Source organism: Micrasema longulum, unplaced genomic scaffold, assembly GCF_059751315.1.
Source record: "Micrasema longulum isolate JH-2025_06_02 unplaced genomic scaffold, ASM5975131v1 h1tg002988l, whole genome shotgun sequence".
Lineage (NCBI taxonomy): Eukaryota > Metazoa > Arthropoda > Insecta > Trichoptera > Brachycentridae > Micrasema > Micrasema longulum.
In genome coordinates this window covers 74,715-93,671 of record NW_028280099.1, presented here as the reverse complement: position 1 = coordinate 93,671, position 18,957 = coordinate 74,715, and the positions used below count along the sequence as shown (strand labels likewise).

The window sequence follows — 18,957 nt, the reverse complement described above, 5'->3', positions numbered from 1 at the left end:
AACGTCATTAACTTAACTAGTAATAGTTCTACATTATCTCTGTTCTATGCACCATTAGATGCGTACAGAAGAATAAATAAATTAATGTGTTTTTCTATGGTATTTTTAATAACAGCTTCTGGTAGATTTTTTTTAATATTTAGGGCGCGCACGTCTATGGTCGAAAACGGAAACGTTACATTTGCTTTTATGGGAAATGTATGCAGAATAGAAATAGCAAGCTTCCGTTATACTTTGTAAGTTCATTCGATGTACAAATATGTAAAATGCTTACACCCGCCTCGATAGAATACCTTCTGGAAGTTTCTCGACAGGAAGACTTAACTGAAATAGGAAGTTTTGCGGAGCGATAGCACTGCCATCTGTGCGGTGGTGTCAGAAGCAGCTACACTAATTCTGTAATACGCCGCGTCGTAACTTCAAAACTTCCTTATCTTTAAACATTTCTGCTGTCGAACGCCGAACAAACAGACAAATTTGATTCGCAACTTCAAATATTTACATCTCTATGTATTTTCTTGCTATTTGGTGTAAATTTCAGGAATTTCGTTAACTTTTTCAGCTCAAATGAATAGTTAAAATACAACTACTGCATGCTGAATACCTCAGCCAGCGGTAGAATTTAACTGTTTAAATCAACAAAATCACAACTGTGCTGCTAAAGCCTAAAGCCTACCGGAAATCATCGATTTAAATTAAATTTTACTTCCAATTATACTGTTAACCATAAAATAGGGCTAATACAATCTAATTCAAACATATTCTAGCATTGCAAATACAAACATCGGTTAACAAAAAATGTTTTCTTCCCATGTACCTAGATAAAGACAAATTTCCAGTGTTTGATGGAAGTTTAAGCTCCTCTTCCAGCTCAAATGTATACCTTTGTTTCTGATCCCAATAAAAAAATGCGGTTCTTTGAAAAATGTTGTCAATCAACTTTTCTTAAATATGATAACTAACTTTATTGTTTGTAAAAATGATAAATATTTTGTTATAATTTAAAATTTGTTAATAATATGACACTAAACTCGACCCCCGCAAAAACATCCAGCTTAGTTTTATGATTGTAATTTAAATAATCATAATTGTATTTATTTTGAATACAAACAGATGTACGGGTTTAATATTTATAGATAGAGAATATTAATCAAATAATGTGTAGGGGGCTGTCATTCAATGTGTATTCACTTAAGATTAAAGATTTGTATAGTTTTAAGTAACTCGTTTTTTTTATTGAACTAAGCACTGTAAACATAGATTTAAAGAGGCTTGATTGTAATCAATAAAATATATTGTTAGAGAAAATAAATATTCAGTAAATAACGTTTTTCATATTTCTTATTAATTTGTCCTTTATTCCATACACTGCACAGTATATATTTGTTCTTCTTAGTATTTATTTGTTCTTCTGAACACTGAATAGCGCTTGGATTTTGGGGGTTGCTGAAGCGTATTTAGACTCCTTTCAAATTCGTTGCTTTCAAGGAGGTTTCTAAATTCATCAGAAATATGGCCAATAACACAACTCTTTCTTATTCCATAACCCGTTTTCTTGGGATCAACTCGCCTGGTCAGCAGTTTAAACGAAGAAGAGATATTGGATGTACCAGGATTATTAGTTTTTTTGTTAATTGTAATAAATAAAGCATATGATTCGTTTGAATGTTAGGAATATAGAAAAGATCTGACAGTCTAGTTGGTCTGGAGAGGACACGGTAAGTAAGTAGATTAATTCGTTCTGGGGAATCAAATTTATTATTTACAATTTTGTAAAGCAATATTTTCAAAATCTTGGGAAATAATAAATTATAATAAGTACCTATTGTTCGTCAAATAACAGGTATGTAGGTATTGTTTTACCTTTTTAAAAAATCATAATCGATATTTTTATTTATATGCATGTGTAATTTTATAAACAGACAAACTACACACTAAATTCACACTCTGAGACCTTAATAATTTTTATTCTACTTATAATTATAGAATTTTGAGTATGTATGTAAATTAAATGTTTGTCTACTAGTAAGTATTTTAGTATAACAGAAATATTTTTTGTTTTATTTATTAACTTTTTTATTTGCTTTTTTGTACATTTCTTATTACATATGTCACTATATTTAAATTTATAATAAAATATATAAAAATCCTTCATGGGCACCGTGTGTGGGTATAGTAAATCTAGAAAATATTTGATTTTGATATGACACCAAAACAATTATACTCAACAATTATACTCACTTACAGATTCAAAAACTACTCTTACTCAAATGAAAGACATAACCCCTACAATACATCACAAACAAATAATATAATCACAAGATCCTCAACACAAAGACAACTTAAACTAATACAAACTAATACCACTTTCGGAAAAGGGGATTTTGAGTATTATTCAATTAAAATCTATAACCTACTTCCACTGTCTATTAAAACAATTTGTAGCGAGAAAATGTTTTAAAAGGCTATAAAAAAATGGATAGTGGAGCTAGGTAGAAGTAAAACGGACTGTCTCATTCGCCCAAACCAATATTGAATCAACCGCTCCACAAGTTTATAGCTTATGTTAGGTTTTTGTTATTTTCATTGTGCGTTTTGTAATATAAATAATATAGATGTACATATACACCTAGTTTTCAAAACTGTGTATATTTTATTAATTATCTCTCTTTATTAAGTTAGTCTTCTTTGTTTATTCTCTAATGTAAAAACATTTCAAAAAAGTATATTGTTAAGTGTCCTCGGCTCGGGTAACCCCAGTGATGACACATTATTTTTATTAATAATTATAGTTTGTAAGGTAAAAATATGAATAAATAAATAAATAAATATTGCACAAAATTAGTCCCAAAAGTGCAATTATTTTTTTACGATTCTGTACCGATGTTTTTTTCCTGAGTTATGTTAATATGATCAAGTTTATACTCCACAAATAAATTATCTCTTCCGCATATTTCCATAAGTTGCGTTGAATTTTCCGGAGATAACAATCAAGATAAAATTAACAAGGACATGCGCAAATGGAACCTACAAATTCGTTGCTATGGAAACATCAATCACTTTCAATCCGTTGAAGAAAATTTTCTTGTTTATTTAATCGATACGTTTGATGTAAAGTAAATTCACATTTTTGGTAAAAACACTGTGAAGTTTTTAAGAATGATTCACCGAGACAGTAAGTTGATCCGACAACACTCTGAACCTACTTTGCAAAATTCAAACGAATTCGAAACAACTGACAGTCAATCGTTAGATGGAAAAAGAACAAAAATTATCTTTCATGTGTCAAATCAAGACGAATCTTTCACGAGATCGTTCAAAAAATCGCTCAGCATTCTCGAAGTCAAGGAAAAATTGGGAAAAGTATTTAAAATGTCGTTGGAAAATATCGAAATCACGAAAAACGGGACTCCAGTCGCAAACGAGTGCAAAGTCAAAGATTTAAATAATAAAAGTGCTCAGGTTGGAATAGCAACTAAAGATGGATCTTTCTTCGATTTGACATCTGTCGAGGAAAAGTTTGACGACGCGATTTACCCTGTGCCTACGTATCAAAAAGACAATAAGAATAAAGTGGTCCCGCCAATAGTCACGTGCAAATTTAATGTCGTCAGGCAGTACCATACTTTTACAAAAGCGTTCCCGTGCGAAACTACGATAGACCAGGTCAGAGAAGACATATGCTCCACATTCCAGATAGAAGGACGATCGCTGGTCATGATTAATAAACGTTTGAGGCTGGAGGATGGAGGTATTTCCCTGTCGCGACTAGAAATGGATAGTTTTGGTAACGTGGAGATAAAGCTGTTCACAAACGACAAGCATAAACTAAAGTTCAACTTGCTCTATAAGGATGTGGCTCCAGTGACAGACATATTGTCTGTGACTGTTCCAAAGGGTTTGACTAGCTTCACGACCATCAATGTTGAAGTTATTGATGCGAGAATGATAAAACTTTACTTGGGAGGATATCGAAATAAACAAACAGGTAACTTCGCTATTCAATAGTTGAGGAGCGAAACTTCAAAAAGTGATTTGTCTCAGAAATATAGAGTTTGAAAAATGCAGAAAAACTTTTTTTAACAACAGTTTTTGTTTAAATGATAGAGAAAAATGCGTTTTGTCGTGTGTGTTTTTTTCTCATGGATTTGATATTAAACAAATTACTTTTTGAAAGTTTGCTCCTCAATTTTCTTCAAGCCCTTACCTAGACTCAATAGTGCATAAAGCATTTTATGTACACGAATGAGGATGTTCAGTGGTTTATATATTATCGAACAAAAATGCCTTACAAAACGCGTAGTAGAGTAAAAAGGACCAACTTTGCCGTTTGCTCTGAATTCAAATCTGCACGTCGCGTCGCGCCCTTTCGTCCTGCTTCATATTTGCTCAGAGTATACAAGAAAAAAACACTATTTCCCACCAAATATGATGGGAAATATGATGACGCTTCATGTAACGCAAATTTGAAGTCGTGTTATAAAAAATATCGAACAACAATGCCGTACAAAACGCGTAGTAGAGTAAAAAGGACCAACTTTGCCATTTGCTCTGAATTCAAATCTGCACGTCGCGTCGCGCCCTTTCGCTCTGCTTCATATTTGCTTAGCATACACAAGGAAAAACATTATTTCCCACCAAATACAAAATAAGCTCCGAGTTTACTATTCTAAACCACTCTTCCGGCACGAGAAAATAGTTTTTCTCGCGTATTTTGTACGTAAATACACGAGATAATACGGCCGCGAGAGCGTTTGGAATACCAACCCTGGAACCTATGTTGAATGGAACACAAGTTGGGTACTTAGTACCACATTTAGTTTACACATATAAGTATATCAATGATTTCAAAGTGGTTAATTTATTTTTTTTCTTACATTTTTGAGGAACTTCGCCGTTCAATTATGTGCTCTAATTTTTACCGCGTGTAGGAAAACATTTTTACATCCAATTTCCCGTACCACTGAACTTTCTTATTCAGCATAGTATATACACTTTATTACCTACGTGAAGGATTAATTATAACCATACGAAAGTCTGCATAGTATATACACTTATTCAGCATAGTATATACACTTATTCAGCATAGTATATACACTTATTCAGCATAGTATATACACTTATTCAGCATAGTATATACACTTATTCAGCATAGTATATCCACTTATTCAGCATAGTATATACACTTTATTACCTACGTGATGGATTTATTATAACCATACGAAAGTTTTCATAGTATATACACTTATTCAGCATAGTATATACACTTATTCAGCATAGTATATACACTTATCCAGCCTAGTATATACACTTTATTACCTACTTGAAGGATTTATTATAACCATATTAAAGTCTGCATAGTATATACACTTATTCAGCACAGTATATACACTTTATCACCACGTAAATAATTCATTTTAACCATACGTAATTCAATCACTTATTTTACTTATTGGCAAAAATATTTTTACTTTATTTTAGTATTAAGGAAATTTAAAAATAGGCATTTATAAATTAGTAAATAAGATGTATTTTTTTATTCTTGGTAATGTTATTACCCATATAGTCCCACAAAAAAACATCATCTTTTTTTGTCCCTACCTATGGGCTCTTGAGATATTCTATTCGTACACCAATCGCAGTGAATCTTGCATAAAGGAAACACGATCAGTCCACGCTTCAGGTCCCAGTCCAGGAACTGTGATTGTGGCAGTGTAAAAACACGTTACATTATATACATTTTTTTTGTTTTTTATATTTCATGTCAACTTTACCAGGAATTGAACCATAACCTAATTTGCAGTAGGCAAATGCACTAACCACTCGAACACGTGGTGGCCAAAGCTTTTGTTACTTTTTGAAAATCAACAGATATTTTTTTGGGGTAGATTGTCTACATTTAAGAAATGTATACAAGATACGAGTATGTTTTTATTCGTATACTATAATAATCATTTCTGCTATCATCATCATTATCGTTCCTCTTTCCGCACCTAACGGTGCATAGGGCACTTCATTGGTACACCAATTGCAGAGTATCTTGATCATTTTTGTTACATGAAGGTAAGATGATCAGTCTTACGCTTCAGGTACCAGTCCAGGGACTGTGAAATATTCTAGTTTAAAAATACCCCTTCAATGAAATATTTTATACCATGTCGGGAATCGAACCCGAGACCTCTGCATGGTAGTCAAACGCGCTAATCATTATACCACGAGGCCGACAAATTAATTAAATTACGCGATTAATTACATACATTTTTATTTGTTTATTCAACGCGTGTTACCCGCGTTGATTTTTTTTTTGGATCTATTTAGTGTGTATTTTATTAGCGTTTAACCTCAAACTTGGTGGGCGAACACGTCAATCACTACACCCCGAGACGGACGTTTATCCACTCGATTTCCGGTTATTTTTTTTAGGATTTTCATCTGAGAAGCTATTGAGCCGAAAACACTCGTCCTCTTGGTTCGATTTCACACACAGACCATTCTATTCTTCATCCGCCTGAACACAAACAACAAATAAAAGCGTGGTGATTATTTTAATACAGACGCTTTTAATCTTTCAGGAATAGAATACCATCACGCATTTTCCCAAACTCCGCAACGTCCAGACAGAGTTCCCTGTGACAAGAAGAATGACAGAGATACTCAAACAGTGTCCCTTAAGACAAAAGCTGTGGTATTAATTAATTTTATTACTTTGTTTGTTTAAATTGTTATTTATTTTTTCCACCTCATGGTCTACTTGGTAAGCGAGTTTGTCATGCAAGAGGTCTAGGGTGCGATTCTCGACTTGGTTAAAATGAAATATTTACTAAAAAGGGATGTACCTAAAGCGTAATAGTAATCATCTTGTCTTCATGTAACAAAAATATCGAGATACGCTGCAATTGGTGTACCAATGAAGTGTTCTAGGCACCATTATATGCAGATGTCAATAATATAATAATTAATGATTTAGATAAAATTATAAATAAAATTATCAACAAAACTTATTGCTTTAGCAACAAAATTTTGAGTTTGTCCAAATTTTTGTAGACAAAGACTGGATTCAACTCCCTGGGGAGCTGTTTTTATTAACATATTACAATCTGTTGTCTTCATCTCTGGATGAAGAACATTTAAGAAAAGGTAATATAGAAGTCTAGGCATCTACAGGGCTTATGACCTGTCAATGGCTGGTTTAAGTGGCCACTTTACACACTGTGTAACATTCACCATTCTGCCTATATTTGAACATCTATATTCCTTCAATTCTTTCATCTGTTGATGTTTGTGAAGTTAAAGAGCTGAAACCTTTATTTATGCTATAATGTTATTCATCTCTGTTGTAATGTTTATTATTGCTTTAGTTTCACTTTTACTTAATTTTGACCAATGAGCGTTTTCGGCTAAGAAGGCATCTTCAGGGCTAGGAACCAAGAAGTTTTATTGATAATTTTATCCAAATCATTAACTACGGAGTTTTATCAAGAATCATCTACAAAAAACATCAATATAATATAATAATTGATGCTGCTCTTGTATATTTGTCCCCTTAACATAATATTTTTCATATTTCTCATCAGTTGACAGTCTCCATCACTTTAATACTTTTAGATGACTAAAATCAAATGGGTCAGCATTATGATTTTTTTAATATACTCGTAGTTACATGAAATTATACTTTTTTTATTGAAGTCTACTTTTTTATATTTAGTTAATCTTATAACTGTAACTATCCAAAAAAGAGACTAGCTCTTCTGCTTAGAGAGTAACTTACACTGGTATAGTTATTTAGTCATTTGAAGTATATAAAATTCGAATTTACATGAGAAAAAAATATGCAAAATAAAGAGAAAATAAAATAAAGAAAAATAAACTCGGGTTAAAAATTTCTTCAAATTTACTCTTAATTGATTAACTGATATATTCGTTTTTAGTTCATTGGGGAGATTATTATATTTTTTTCACTCCTTTGAAAACAAAATTTAGGAATTTTAATATTATTTTGGTATCTGAGTGACTTATTCATCTCAAGTTCGTTTATTTTTTCTTCTTTGTAAATTTGTATAATGTAATTTATTTTGTAAATAGTATCTACTGTATGAACCTTTAATAATTTATTTAGATTTTTCGTATAGAATGTTGAGGGTTTCTTTGAAATTACTTTGATAATTAATCTGTGTACTATTTTAAGAGGTTTTAATATATTGCACCATCCCATCTAACAATTCCATACTGTAATAACGATTGTACAATTGAGTAATTAGCTTTTTTTTATTATTGATTCTTAAAATATTATATCGTTCGTTACAATCCTTTAATCTAATGTTTGGTTTAATTAAAACAATTGGGACTCAATCGTGTACTAAAACAACAATCGTTTTTTATATTAATTTCCCAGGACACTGTCATTGATCAAAGCACCCAGATGTCGTTCCAAGGCGTGTATATCCCACATGTGAAAGATATTGTTATTAGCCCCAAGCCCTACGAGACCTATGCTCAGATGATGGCTCGAATTAACCCCGATTTAAAAGCCACTATTATCCAGAGAACATGGAGGGCTTATCGATTCAGAAAGGCAGTTGCGGAGTGGCTCAAACGATGCATGTAGGTTATTTTTATTTTATCTTCTTACAACGTTTCCAACATTCCACCATTACTAAGTCTATTATCACAAATATTAGGAGCAGTAGATTTCCAAATAGCTATACTCGTATATATAGTATTATCAGATAATGATCTTGTCCGCGCTATTGCTTCTTTGTACAAAGATAGTGTAGCGTGTGTAAGGGTAAATGGGTCATTAACTTCCTGGTTTGACATCCCTAAAGGAGTCAAACAGGGATGTGTAATGTCACCGTGGTTATTCAACATATACATAAATAAATGTATGAAAGAATTGAAAAGTATGTATGTGGGAGCGAAAATGAGTAATCTAACTGTCAGTTGCCTTCTGTACGCCGATGACGCAGTCCTCCTAGCTGACAGCGAAAAGGAACTGCAATCCTTGGTTACAAAGGTTTACGAAGTGTGCAAGGAGAGTGATTTGCTAATGAATGTGCAAAAGTCGAACGTCATGGTCTTTGAAAGAAATGTAACTATGACTGAATGTAAGATTGTAGTAAATGGAGATAGTTTGAAACAGGTCGAAGAATTTGTATATCTGGGTAGTATGTTTACTAGAGATGGAAATATGGACAAGGATATTGAAAGGAGGGTTAGTGCCGGTAACAGAGTTAATGGTGCCTTAAAGTCTGTCGTAGCAAATAAGTGTCTATCGCAAGAGGCTAAATTAGCAGTTCATAATGGAGTTCTGGTACCAACCCTAATGTATGGAAGCGAAGCATGGAGTTGGAAAAAAAGGGACGAAAGTAGACTGAATGCTGTTGAAATGCGATCCCTCAGGCGAATGTGCGGAAAAACAATGTATGATAGGTGCCCTAATGTCGAAATTAGAGCAGAATGCAAGGCTGAGTTAAGCATTATCGACAAAATTAAGAAAGGTCTTTTGCGTTGGTTCGGTCATGTGGAGCGAATGAATGATGAAAGAACGGCTAAAAAGATTTATGATGCGAATGTGTCTGGTTGTAGAAGTCGAGGAAGGCCGAGAAAGACATGGCATGATCAAGTACAACAAATTCTTGAAAGTGGTCATGTTAAAAGTCGGAATAATCGACGTGCGTGCATGAGAAGATGTATGAATGTGAAGGAAGCAAAGGAAGTGTGCCAGGACAGAGTGGTGTGGCGTTCTATCCTCTCTGCCTACCCCTCCGGGGAAATGGCGTGATGGTTAGTTAGTTAGTTAGTTAGATAATGATTTTCCACCCGTTTTGTTCTACTTGTTCTTTAGAGTCCAGCTTGACTCGAGTTGAATCCGCTGTGCTGTTTCCAAGCTCACATGGCGGTTTACATCTTTAAACGTTTTATTAGAAGCCCACATAATAGTGTCAATTTGCAATGGATTAAATGGGATTAGCGGTATTTGTCTTGCTCGAAATATTTTTGTGTTTCCAGACAAAGGATCGAGGACTTAAAGAACGAAGAACATAATGATGCGCAAGCAGCTGAACTTCGTTTGCGCCAAGATATTGTGAAAAAAACATTCCCCAGAACGAGAGAAGACTTTGATCAACTTTATGCAATGGTATTTGAATATATACACGGTTTTTCAGGGCGAGACCGCAAAACTTCAAAGGAACATTCCTCTTGGTAAGCTTTTAAAAAAATCTAATAAAATTTTTCCAAAAAGTCATTTAAAAAAAAAATAGAGATCTCAAAATGGAGTAAATCTTTATTTTGTCGGACTAGCATCTATTTCGCAAACCCCTACCTCTCCCCGGCAAAAAAAATGCAATAAAAACGTATTTGACCAAAGAAGCGATACGCACCAGACGCAGACAAAGGAAGCGGCTGGGTAGGAGATGGGTAGGGGTTTGTGGAGGGACTGCTTGTCTGGATTAATTAAGGATTTACTACATTTTGATCTTACAATATTTCTTTTAAATGACTTTTTGGAATTTTTTATTAGGATTTTTTTTAAGCTCACCATGAGGAATGTTCCTCTGAAGTTTCACGGTCTGGCCCTGAAAAGCCCTGTATAAATATATAAATAACTCAGTTTGCAATAAGGTTTATTAATTTTCCATTTCATTGCAGGTGGACAGGTGGAGAAACTCCGAAGTATCTCGTATATCTAAATTACATACGAAAGGGCCAAAAATCGCTGAGTTTTGCTTGTTGCTTGATAAAGAAATCGAAATGCTCCGTTCAATTGACAAATTTCGCATTGAATTAAAAAAAGATAACCGAATTGTCAAAGAAAAAAAGCTTCTTGATACGATGTCTAGTCCAGTCACTTGGAAAACGGTAAAAGGAATCCATGTCTATATGGATACATTGGAAGCTCAGCATGCTCGTTATTTGAAAGATCTTTACTACTCCTTTAGTAAAGGAGATATCAAATTTGAAGAAAGAATGGAGCTTTTAGTCAATTTTAAAATTATACTGCAAGATTACCCTTGTCCCCTAACAGAGCAGATGAAATCTTTGATTGACAGAGAATGCGATTTGATGGTGAGAAACGTCTCCAACCGAGATCTCGTAATACTGAGGAAGCGAATTCAATCGATGGTATTCAAATTCCTCCACATGCCAGAGTTTAATAAAGGGTGTATGAGAAAAATAGAAAATAAAAAACAGGACATGATGAAAGACGAAAGGTTGTATCGCTGCAGGGAATGCACCCAGGTCAAAACGTACAAAGATTTTCCCCTGCATTCCTGTACTACAGACATGGACATTTGCACATCGTGCAAATGGGGAGATTCAACTAAAAATACCTGTTTTGAAATGATGCAATACACTTACATACTCAGAGCCATAAGAAGAGAAGAACGTCGAAACAGATGCTGGACTTCCCTCGCTTTCATTCTCCAAGACGACGATATTTACTACATCATCGAGAAAATATGGCACTCCAGGTCTGCAGTCAGCGAATCAACGGATCTTAATGATCTTCGACTCTGCAGGTGGAAGGCTAAGAAAGATTGGGCGCCGTGGAACTGCATTTTACTGACCACTAAGGAGACGAAAGCACACTTGAAACTAGAAAATCCCGAGGATGTGTATGACTCGGATCTCGTGAGCCTAGTCCGCAATAAGCACCTGTTGGCGAGAAACCACTTCAGTAGTCTTGCGGGAGCCAAGGATGCTGATGATGAAGACCTTTACTCTTTACCGACAACTGAGGCTACGAGCGTTGAATAGTTTTACAAAAAGAGGTATATTTGTTATTGAGGAAGTTCAGTGTTTTATACAAATATAATTAGAGTTTTTATGTATCGTATTCTCATTGCTATAATTTTTTTAAGTTTTTTCATTTTGACATTACTACGCCCGTGACGTAACTTATTCTTATCGGTGATTTGTCCTGACATTTAAAAGTAGAGCCCCGTAGCTAACAAATTATACTAAACGTTGAAAATAATGGCTTCCCGGAAACCAAAAATCTATCACAACACGTGTCAACTCTATTATTGATTGGTTGATTGACAAGAACTTGTGACCTTGTTCAAAGTAGTTAATTTTTATTATTTTTTTATCCATTTTCAAGAAATTTCGCCTTATAACTAAATGCTCTAATTTTTACCACGTGTAAGAAAACATGTTTAATATCTAATTTCCCGTAGCACTGATCTTCCTCTTTTACCCTCTATCAAAATTCTAACTATACCTTTAGTAGAAATAATCTTAGAAGCAAGATCCAAATTAAAGACGAGCCCGCCATAAGAACTCAAAATATTGTATTTACAACATAGTTTATCTGTAGAAAGAAAAATACAAGTTTCTTAATGATTTTTTCAATTTTTTTATCACGTATCTAGTATTTTATTAAAAATCCCAAATAACTTTTTTTAAATAAATCCCTATACGTAGATACTCGTCTCAAAATCTCAATACATTCCTGGATATTCCTTTTATGAATTATATTTTGAATATATCCAAATGTTTGGATACAAAATCTGGATATTTTACCATATTTTTTTACGTCTATTGCAACAAAATAATTTTAACTGGTTGTAAGAAGTAAAAAAAAAGGGACTGCGCTTGTATTCTTATGTATGTATCTAATCCATAGAAATATTATAATAAAACTAAGTTTACAGTAGGGCCAATTTAATAGGTCACATTTTACACTTCATCAAAATTCAACAAAATAACCTTGTAAGAGCGGTAATAAAATATAATTTATTTTTTCGAATTTAGAACTGCACAATTACTTAACTTTTTTTCAATTACGATTACATATTTACTGTAATAATGACAATAGAAGGTAATTTTACGATTTACTTTCACTAATAAACCATTCTAAACATAATAAACTTTTTCTGTTCTAAACGTCATTACGATTACAATGTTGCATCAGTGCAGCGTTGCCAGACCCGATCAAGCGAAAAAAGGTAGATTCAGAAAAATAAATCGGTAGATTCGGAGAGGGGGTAGGAGGGGGGGAGGGGGCAAAAATTAATTTGACAGTTGTTCGAAACTAAAGCGCCGTTTTGCCTAAGGCCGCTGCTTTAAATAGTTGAAAACGCTTGGTGTATGAACAATTGAAAACCAAAAGGACTGCAATAAGTGAATCATCAAAAGATAGTGATTTATAATGTCTTCTTTTTCTTACAAAAAAATGTAAATTACAATATTTCATTTCAATACTCAAATATTCATTTAAGAAAAGGAATATTTAAGTTGGTTCTTAAAAAAAATAAAAATATAATACATAGATTAAAATTCAAAATACTATTTTATTGAATGAATGACGCAATTTTATCAAAATATATAGTATTTATATTGTCAAACAAAGAAATAATTAACGTTTTAAAGTTCTTTCAGTGCAACTTAAAACTTAATAAAAACTGCTAACTGCTGAAGTACTGAACAAATTATTAAAACAATGATCAACTAAATTGAAAAAGATATTTAACTGAAGATAAAACCATTTATATTATTTTCAATATGAAAAGTGATCCCTCTACATTTTACTTCATAAAATAGACATGTTCATAAAATAGACATTTTTCAACAATGCCATGAAATTCTATGCCATGATTTATTTTACCATATTATATTCAACAATACTAGCCAATTCCATAATTAATATATCATTCATTGTATACTTATGTACGATAGATAAGCAGTTTTTTTAAATAAGCAACTGATGGCACAATAAAGGAGCAGAACAAACCTGCCACAACTGTATCAAGTTCAAAAAAGAGGCTAAACACAATGCGTTTAGTCATGACTGCCCAACAAGAATATATTTTGACTCGCTCAGCCGTGAAAATATAAACTACCCAAGCAGTTTCTCCCAGAACTACTTTTGTTAAGCCAAGGATGAAAACAACTCAAATAAATGCAGCATTGGAAGTAATTTGCGTGTAATACAAATAAATCTACAAAGGTCAAAGGCGGCTACTTCTGAGTTTGAACAATTGAATAATAATTTCGACGTGGCGCTTGTACAAGAACCTTACACGGGAAATAACGGAATCTGCTCTATCAAATGCCAAAATATTTTTCAAGATACTAATGGGGCGTCACGGGAAAATCCTGTCAAATCTGCCATCATTATTTTCAACCCCCTACTGAAATCGGTCGGTATAAGTGAGTATATGAACAAATGTTTAGTTTTAGTGACTTTTCCTGTAAATAATGGTGCAACCTTTACAATTTGTTCCATATATATAACACCTTCCACTGACCCGGAAGTGTTGCTAAGGCCTCTTGAGATGTATTTACATTCGAAACCCGTGAAAATAATAATCGGTGGTGACCTAAATGCAAGAAGTACTTGGTGGGGTTGTCCTGAAAACAATTCACGAGGAAATCAAATAAATGATTTCGTAGCAGGCAATCATATGTTTATTGCAAACCAGGGAACCACGCCAACTTTTGAAACTACTAGGGGGTCCTTGGTTCTTAGCAGTATTATTGATGTGACGTTTGGTAATATGACAGAAAAAGTGTTTGACTGGTCTGTTAATCGTGCCGTCATTAGCTTGTCTGACCACAATGCAATAACCTTTAGAGTAAGCTTCCAAAAAGTGAGTGAAGGTCTTGAACGTAAAACTAGAAAATACAACACCAACAAAGCTGACTGGAACCAATTTACCGGAATTCTTATGAAAAAATTTATTGAATATGGTTTAAATGTTGATAACATTAACCAGATTTCATCCGAAAATGAGCTAGAAGGTGTCATTTATAACTATGAGGAATCAATCCGTGAATCATGTGAAGCTGCTATCCCTTCCTTGAAACAACAGACAAAAAATAAATCCAGTGCATGGTGGAATGATAACCTAAACGAACTGAAGGCAAACTTGCTTAAACTGAAACATAAAATTAGGAACGCCAGTGATTTAAGAAGACCATTTCTAATTGAAATGTTACTAGTGGATAGGGAGATATACAAAACAGCAATAGCAAGAGCGAAAATATCTTCATGGGTCAAATTCTGCGAAAATATTGATAACCGAAATCCTTGGAATGGTGTACAGCAAATACTTTCAAATACTTCTAGGCACACCCCAAGCTCACTCAAAACTTCTGATGGCTACACGAAAACTCACAGGGAAACAGCCGAATTATTGCTGAACACTTTTTTCCCCGATGATAATTCCGATGATGATACAGATGAACAAAAGACCACTAGAATTGGTGCAAAATCTGCATGGAAAAATGAAATACCTGATGATCCACAAATTACTGAATTAGAAGTCACGAACTCTGTGTCATCTTTCAATGCTAAAAAGGCACCAGGAGAAGATTTCTTTACTGCAGATATCTGCCATCGAGCCATCAACACGAATTTATCCATTTATCACAGTATTGTTAATAAATGCCTGATTATGGGATATTTTCCAAGAAAATGGAAAATCGCAAAAATTATCGGTATCCAAAAACCTGGAAAAGACCCAAGCGAACCGAAATCATATCGCCCTATTGGGCTATTATCAATTTTTGGGAAAATCCTTGAAAAAATCATTTCCAAAAGAATCTTATGGCACTTCCATCAAAGAGAATTCATTTCATCATACCAATTTGGATTTATGCCACAAAAAAGTACAACGGATGCACTAATGGAGGTGATTACACGAATAAATAGTAATACAAAAAACAAAATATCAACTGTTGTGATATCTTTGGATATCCAAGGAGCCTTTGACCATGCTTGGTGGCCCTACATTATTGAACAATTGAAAGAAGCTCAAATTCCTAAAAACTTGTATAATATAATTATAAGTTACCTTGGGGATCGTAATATCACATTGAGTATATCTGATAGTGTATGCTCTAAGAAAAATAATATAGGTTGTATTCAAGGCTCCGTTCTCGGACCACTGCTATGGAACGCCGTAGTTAACAAAGCCTTGAAAGTCAATAGTGAAAATCCAGATGTTCACATACAGGCATATGCCGACGACATTATTATTCTCATATCTGGCAATGACACTGACAAATTGGAATATGTGGGTAATGACACTCTTAATAAATTAGTAGAATGGGGACATCGAGCTCGACTAAACTTTGCACCGCAAAAAACAAATGTCATGATCTGTACGAGACAACGTGGTATAACGCCTAAGTTTTACATGCAGGGACAAGCGTTACAAACTGTCTCAAACTTCAGATTCTTGGGAGTTGAGATCGACAGAAAATTGTCATGGAATGAACATATTAAATACCTTATATGCAAATCTACAAATTTATTTCAGCGGTTGACAAAAGCAACAAGATCTACTTGGGGTTTGAATCCGAATATTTTAAGATGTATATATAATATGATAATAGTTCCTGTAATAACGTACGCAGCTGCCGTATGGGGTTCTGCGATAAAACGTAAAAAAAATATTTCAAAACTCAGATCCTTACAAAGACTATTTGCTATACAAATATGCAAGGGATATAGAACGATATCTTTTTATGCAGCTCTGATAATTGCAGATCTTGAGCCCATAGATCTCAAAATTGCTGAAATCGTGTCTTTGGATGAAACGAAACGTAGTGGAGTAAGCGAATTACTTCCAAATGACCGTGTATGTCAGCGCCGGGTTGAATATTGTTCACTACCACATCCCGCTAAGTGTGCTAATATACAAGTGAATCTAGAGGAAAATACAAATACGCTATCACTTACTCAAACTAGCCTTATCCATATTTACACTGATGGCAGCAAACTGAACGGACATGTTGGAGCGGCCTTTGTTGTATACAAGGAACTTAGGGAGATAGACCAGCGAAAACTTAAACTTGGAAATGAGTGTTCAGTCTTCCAGGCAGAGCTGATTGGTATTGAAAGTGCAATATTATGGATACAAAGAAAAATAACTAGTCCCGCAATTATCACAATTCACAGCGATAGTATGTCTGGACTGCTCGCGCTCAAATCTGTTTACTCCACGAATGCCATTATAAGCAACATTCAAAAACTTCACTATGCTCTCAGCATACAAGGCATATATGTTCGATTCTGCTGGGTTAGAGCTCATGTTGGAGAAATCAGAAATGAGAGAGCAGATGAGCTAGCCAAGGCTGCTACAGTCAAAAAAGTGAGGCCGAACTTTGATGAAGTCCCAATAAGCCATGTAAGGTGGTCCCTTTCAAAAGATCAATTAAATGAGTGGAGGAAAATTTATGAAGAAAAAACTGCCAATAAGTGGATCAAGCAACTTTTGAGAAGCACAGACGAGGCCAAAACATTTTGGAAGCATGAAACGCCTACATATGAATTAACTCAGGCTCTCTCGGGACATGGATGCATGAGGGAATATCTGCATCGCTTTGGGCTGCGAGACGATAGTTGCTGTCCATGTGATGGCATCACTGAGCAGACTGTGGAACATCTTCTTGTATACTGTCCAATGTTTGATAGGCCGAGGTGGGAGCTTGAATGCAAAATAAACACTCGGATTGCTGCGACTAATAACCTAGCTGAGCTCCTGAACTGTAATGATACACGAAGAGAGACCGTTCGATTCATTACAGGGACGATCAAGCAGGCTAAGTTATTCAATGGTGGTATCTAGCTCCTTTTGTTTTTTTTGTGTCCAACTTTTACTTTTTTTTTATATTTTATTATTTGTTAATGTAATATTTCTAGAATTATTCTGTTTATTCTGATTCTGCTTTATTTTTATTATTGTAAGTCTACGGTGAAAAATGTTGAAGTCAACGGAATATAATTTAAAAAAACCGATTGATAAAAATATATGGATCTTTGAACATATATATAATTGCGAATTTTACACAGTGGGCAAAGTGATGCCTTGTGTATTATTTAAAGGACTTATACCTGCCAATGACAGGTTATAAGTCCTGTAAATACCTAGATATACATATCCCTTCGTAAAAATGTTCTCGATTTCTGGGGTGATATTCCAAACGCTCTCGCGGCTGTAGAAAACACCTTTATCTCGAGAGATAATAATAATGCGGAAAATATTTACGTGAGAAATATAACGAAACAGATGAAAATGAATAAAAAAACGACGTAGAAATAATTGCAAAAAATGTTACAATTTAAAACAAATTGCACGAAATAAATATTAGTATTAGACGGATTGAAAGTATTCATCATAAATTGCATTTTCATATGTTATGTTAAATATTATGTCGACATTTAGTCTAAATATAGTTAATAAAGTATTTTTACGTCATCAAACATTTTTTAAATTATGAAATTGAATGATCACACTCATCATTTTTTTTCTTTGTGTCTTAAATACAGGTAATATCGGCCATCTGTCGGTTTTTGTGCGAAACATTTTCTATTGTAGCAAACTTCTTACAATCGGAACGATTTCCAAAAAACTGTAATTTCCACAGAAATCATAAAATGTTCAAAATCTCGTCAGGTATTTTACTATTATTGTTTAATATTATAAATATAGGAATATGGCTCAATTAAAGTTTTTTTTACTAATCACCTATTTTCACAGTACGCAGTCAAACAAATAGCATTTTAAAAAGTACATAAAGCGTAAAAGAAACTAATCAGTCTGGGAGTTTTAAATGTATTTTTTAAGTAAGTTTTTAACTTCACAAACAATTAATGACATTACGTGCAATAATTGAAAATCAACCGTTCACAACCGACTAAATAGTATGCATAAATAGATATTACCGGTATTCTAATACTAAGACGTATATTTTGTAAAAATAAAGGCACCTTACTAATCGATATTTTACAGATTCTCTTTTTGTTTTGGTTTGTGAGCCCATGGTCTAAACGTCTACTTTTTATAAATAGGTACTTACTTACCTACTATATAAATTTATAAATATTTCAGAAAGCAAAAAATATATAAACATGTCCATTTCAAGGTCTCGGAATACGCTTGTTTTAGAATTCCAAGAGTATTCAAATTGGAGGCGGGAAATGTTTTTAAGCGTTGGAGCAGC

General features: G+C 33.7%; 1 protein-coding gene across 1 annotated transcript; it reads left to right on the top strand.

Moving 5' to 3' along the window:
• Positions 1 to 3,250: 3,250 nt before the first annotated feature.
• LOC148271261 (IQ motif and ubiquitin-like domain-containing protein) lies at positions 3,251 to 12,721 on the top strand. The gene is made up of 5 exons (XM_088241608.1): positions 3,251 to 3,988; positions 6,573 to 6,685; positions 8,393 to 8,601; positions 10,009 to 10,138; positions 10,651 to 12,721. The coding sequence occupies exons 1-5, from the start codon at positions 3,373 to 3,375 to the stop codon at positions 11,758 to 11,760; spliced, it is 2,178 nt and encodes a 725-aa protein (XP_088097734.1). The 5' UTR covers positions 3,251 to 3,372; the 3' UTR covers positions 11,761 to 12,721.
• The last annotated feature ends 6,236 nt before the right edge of the window (positions 12,722 to 18,957 follow it).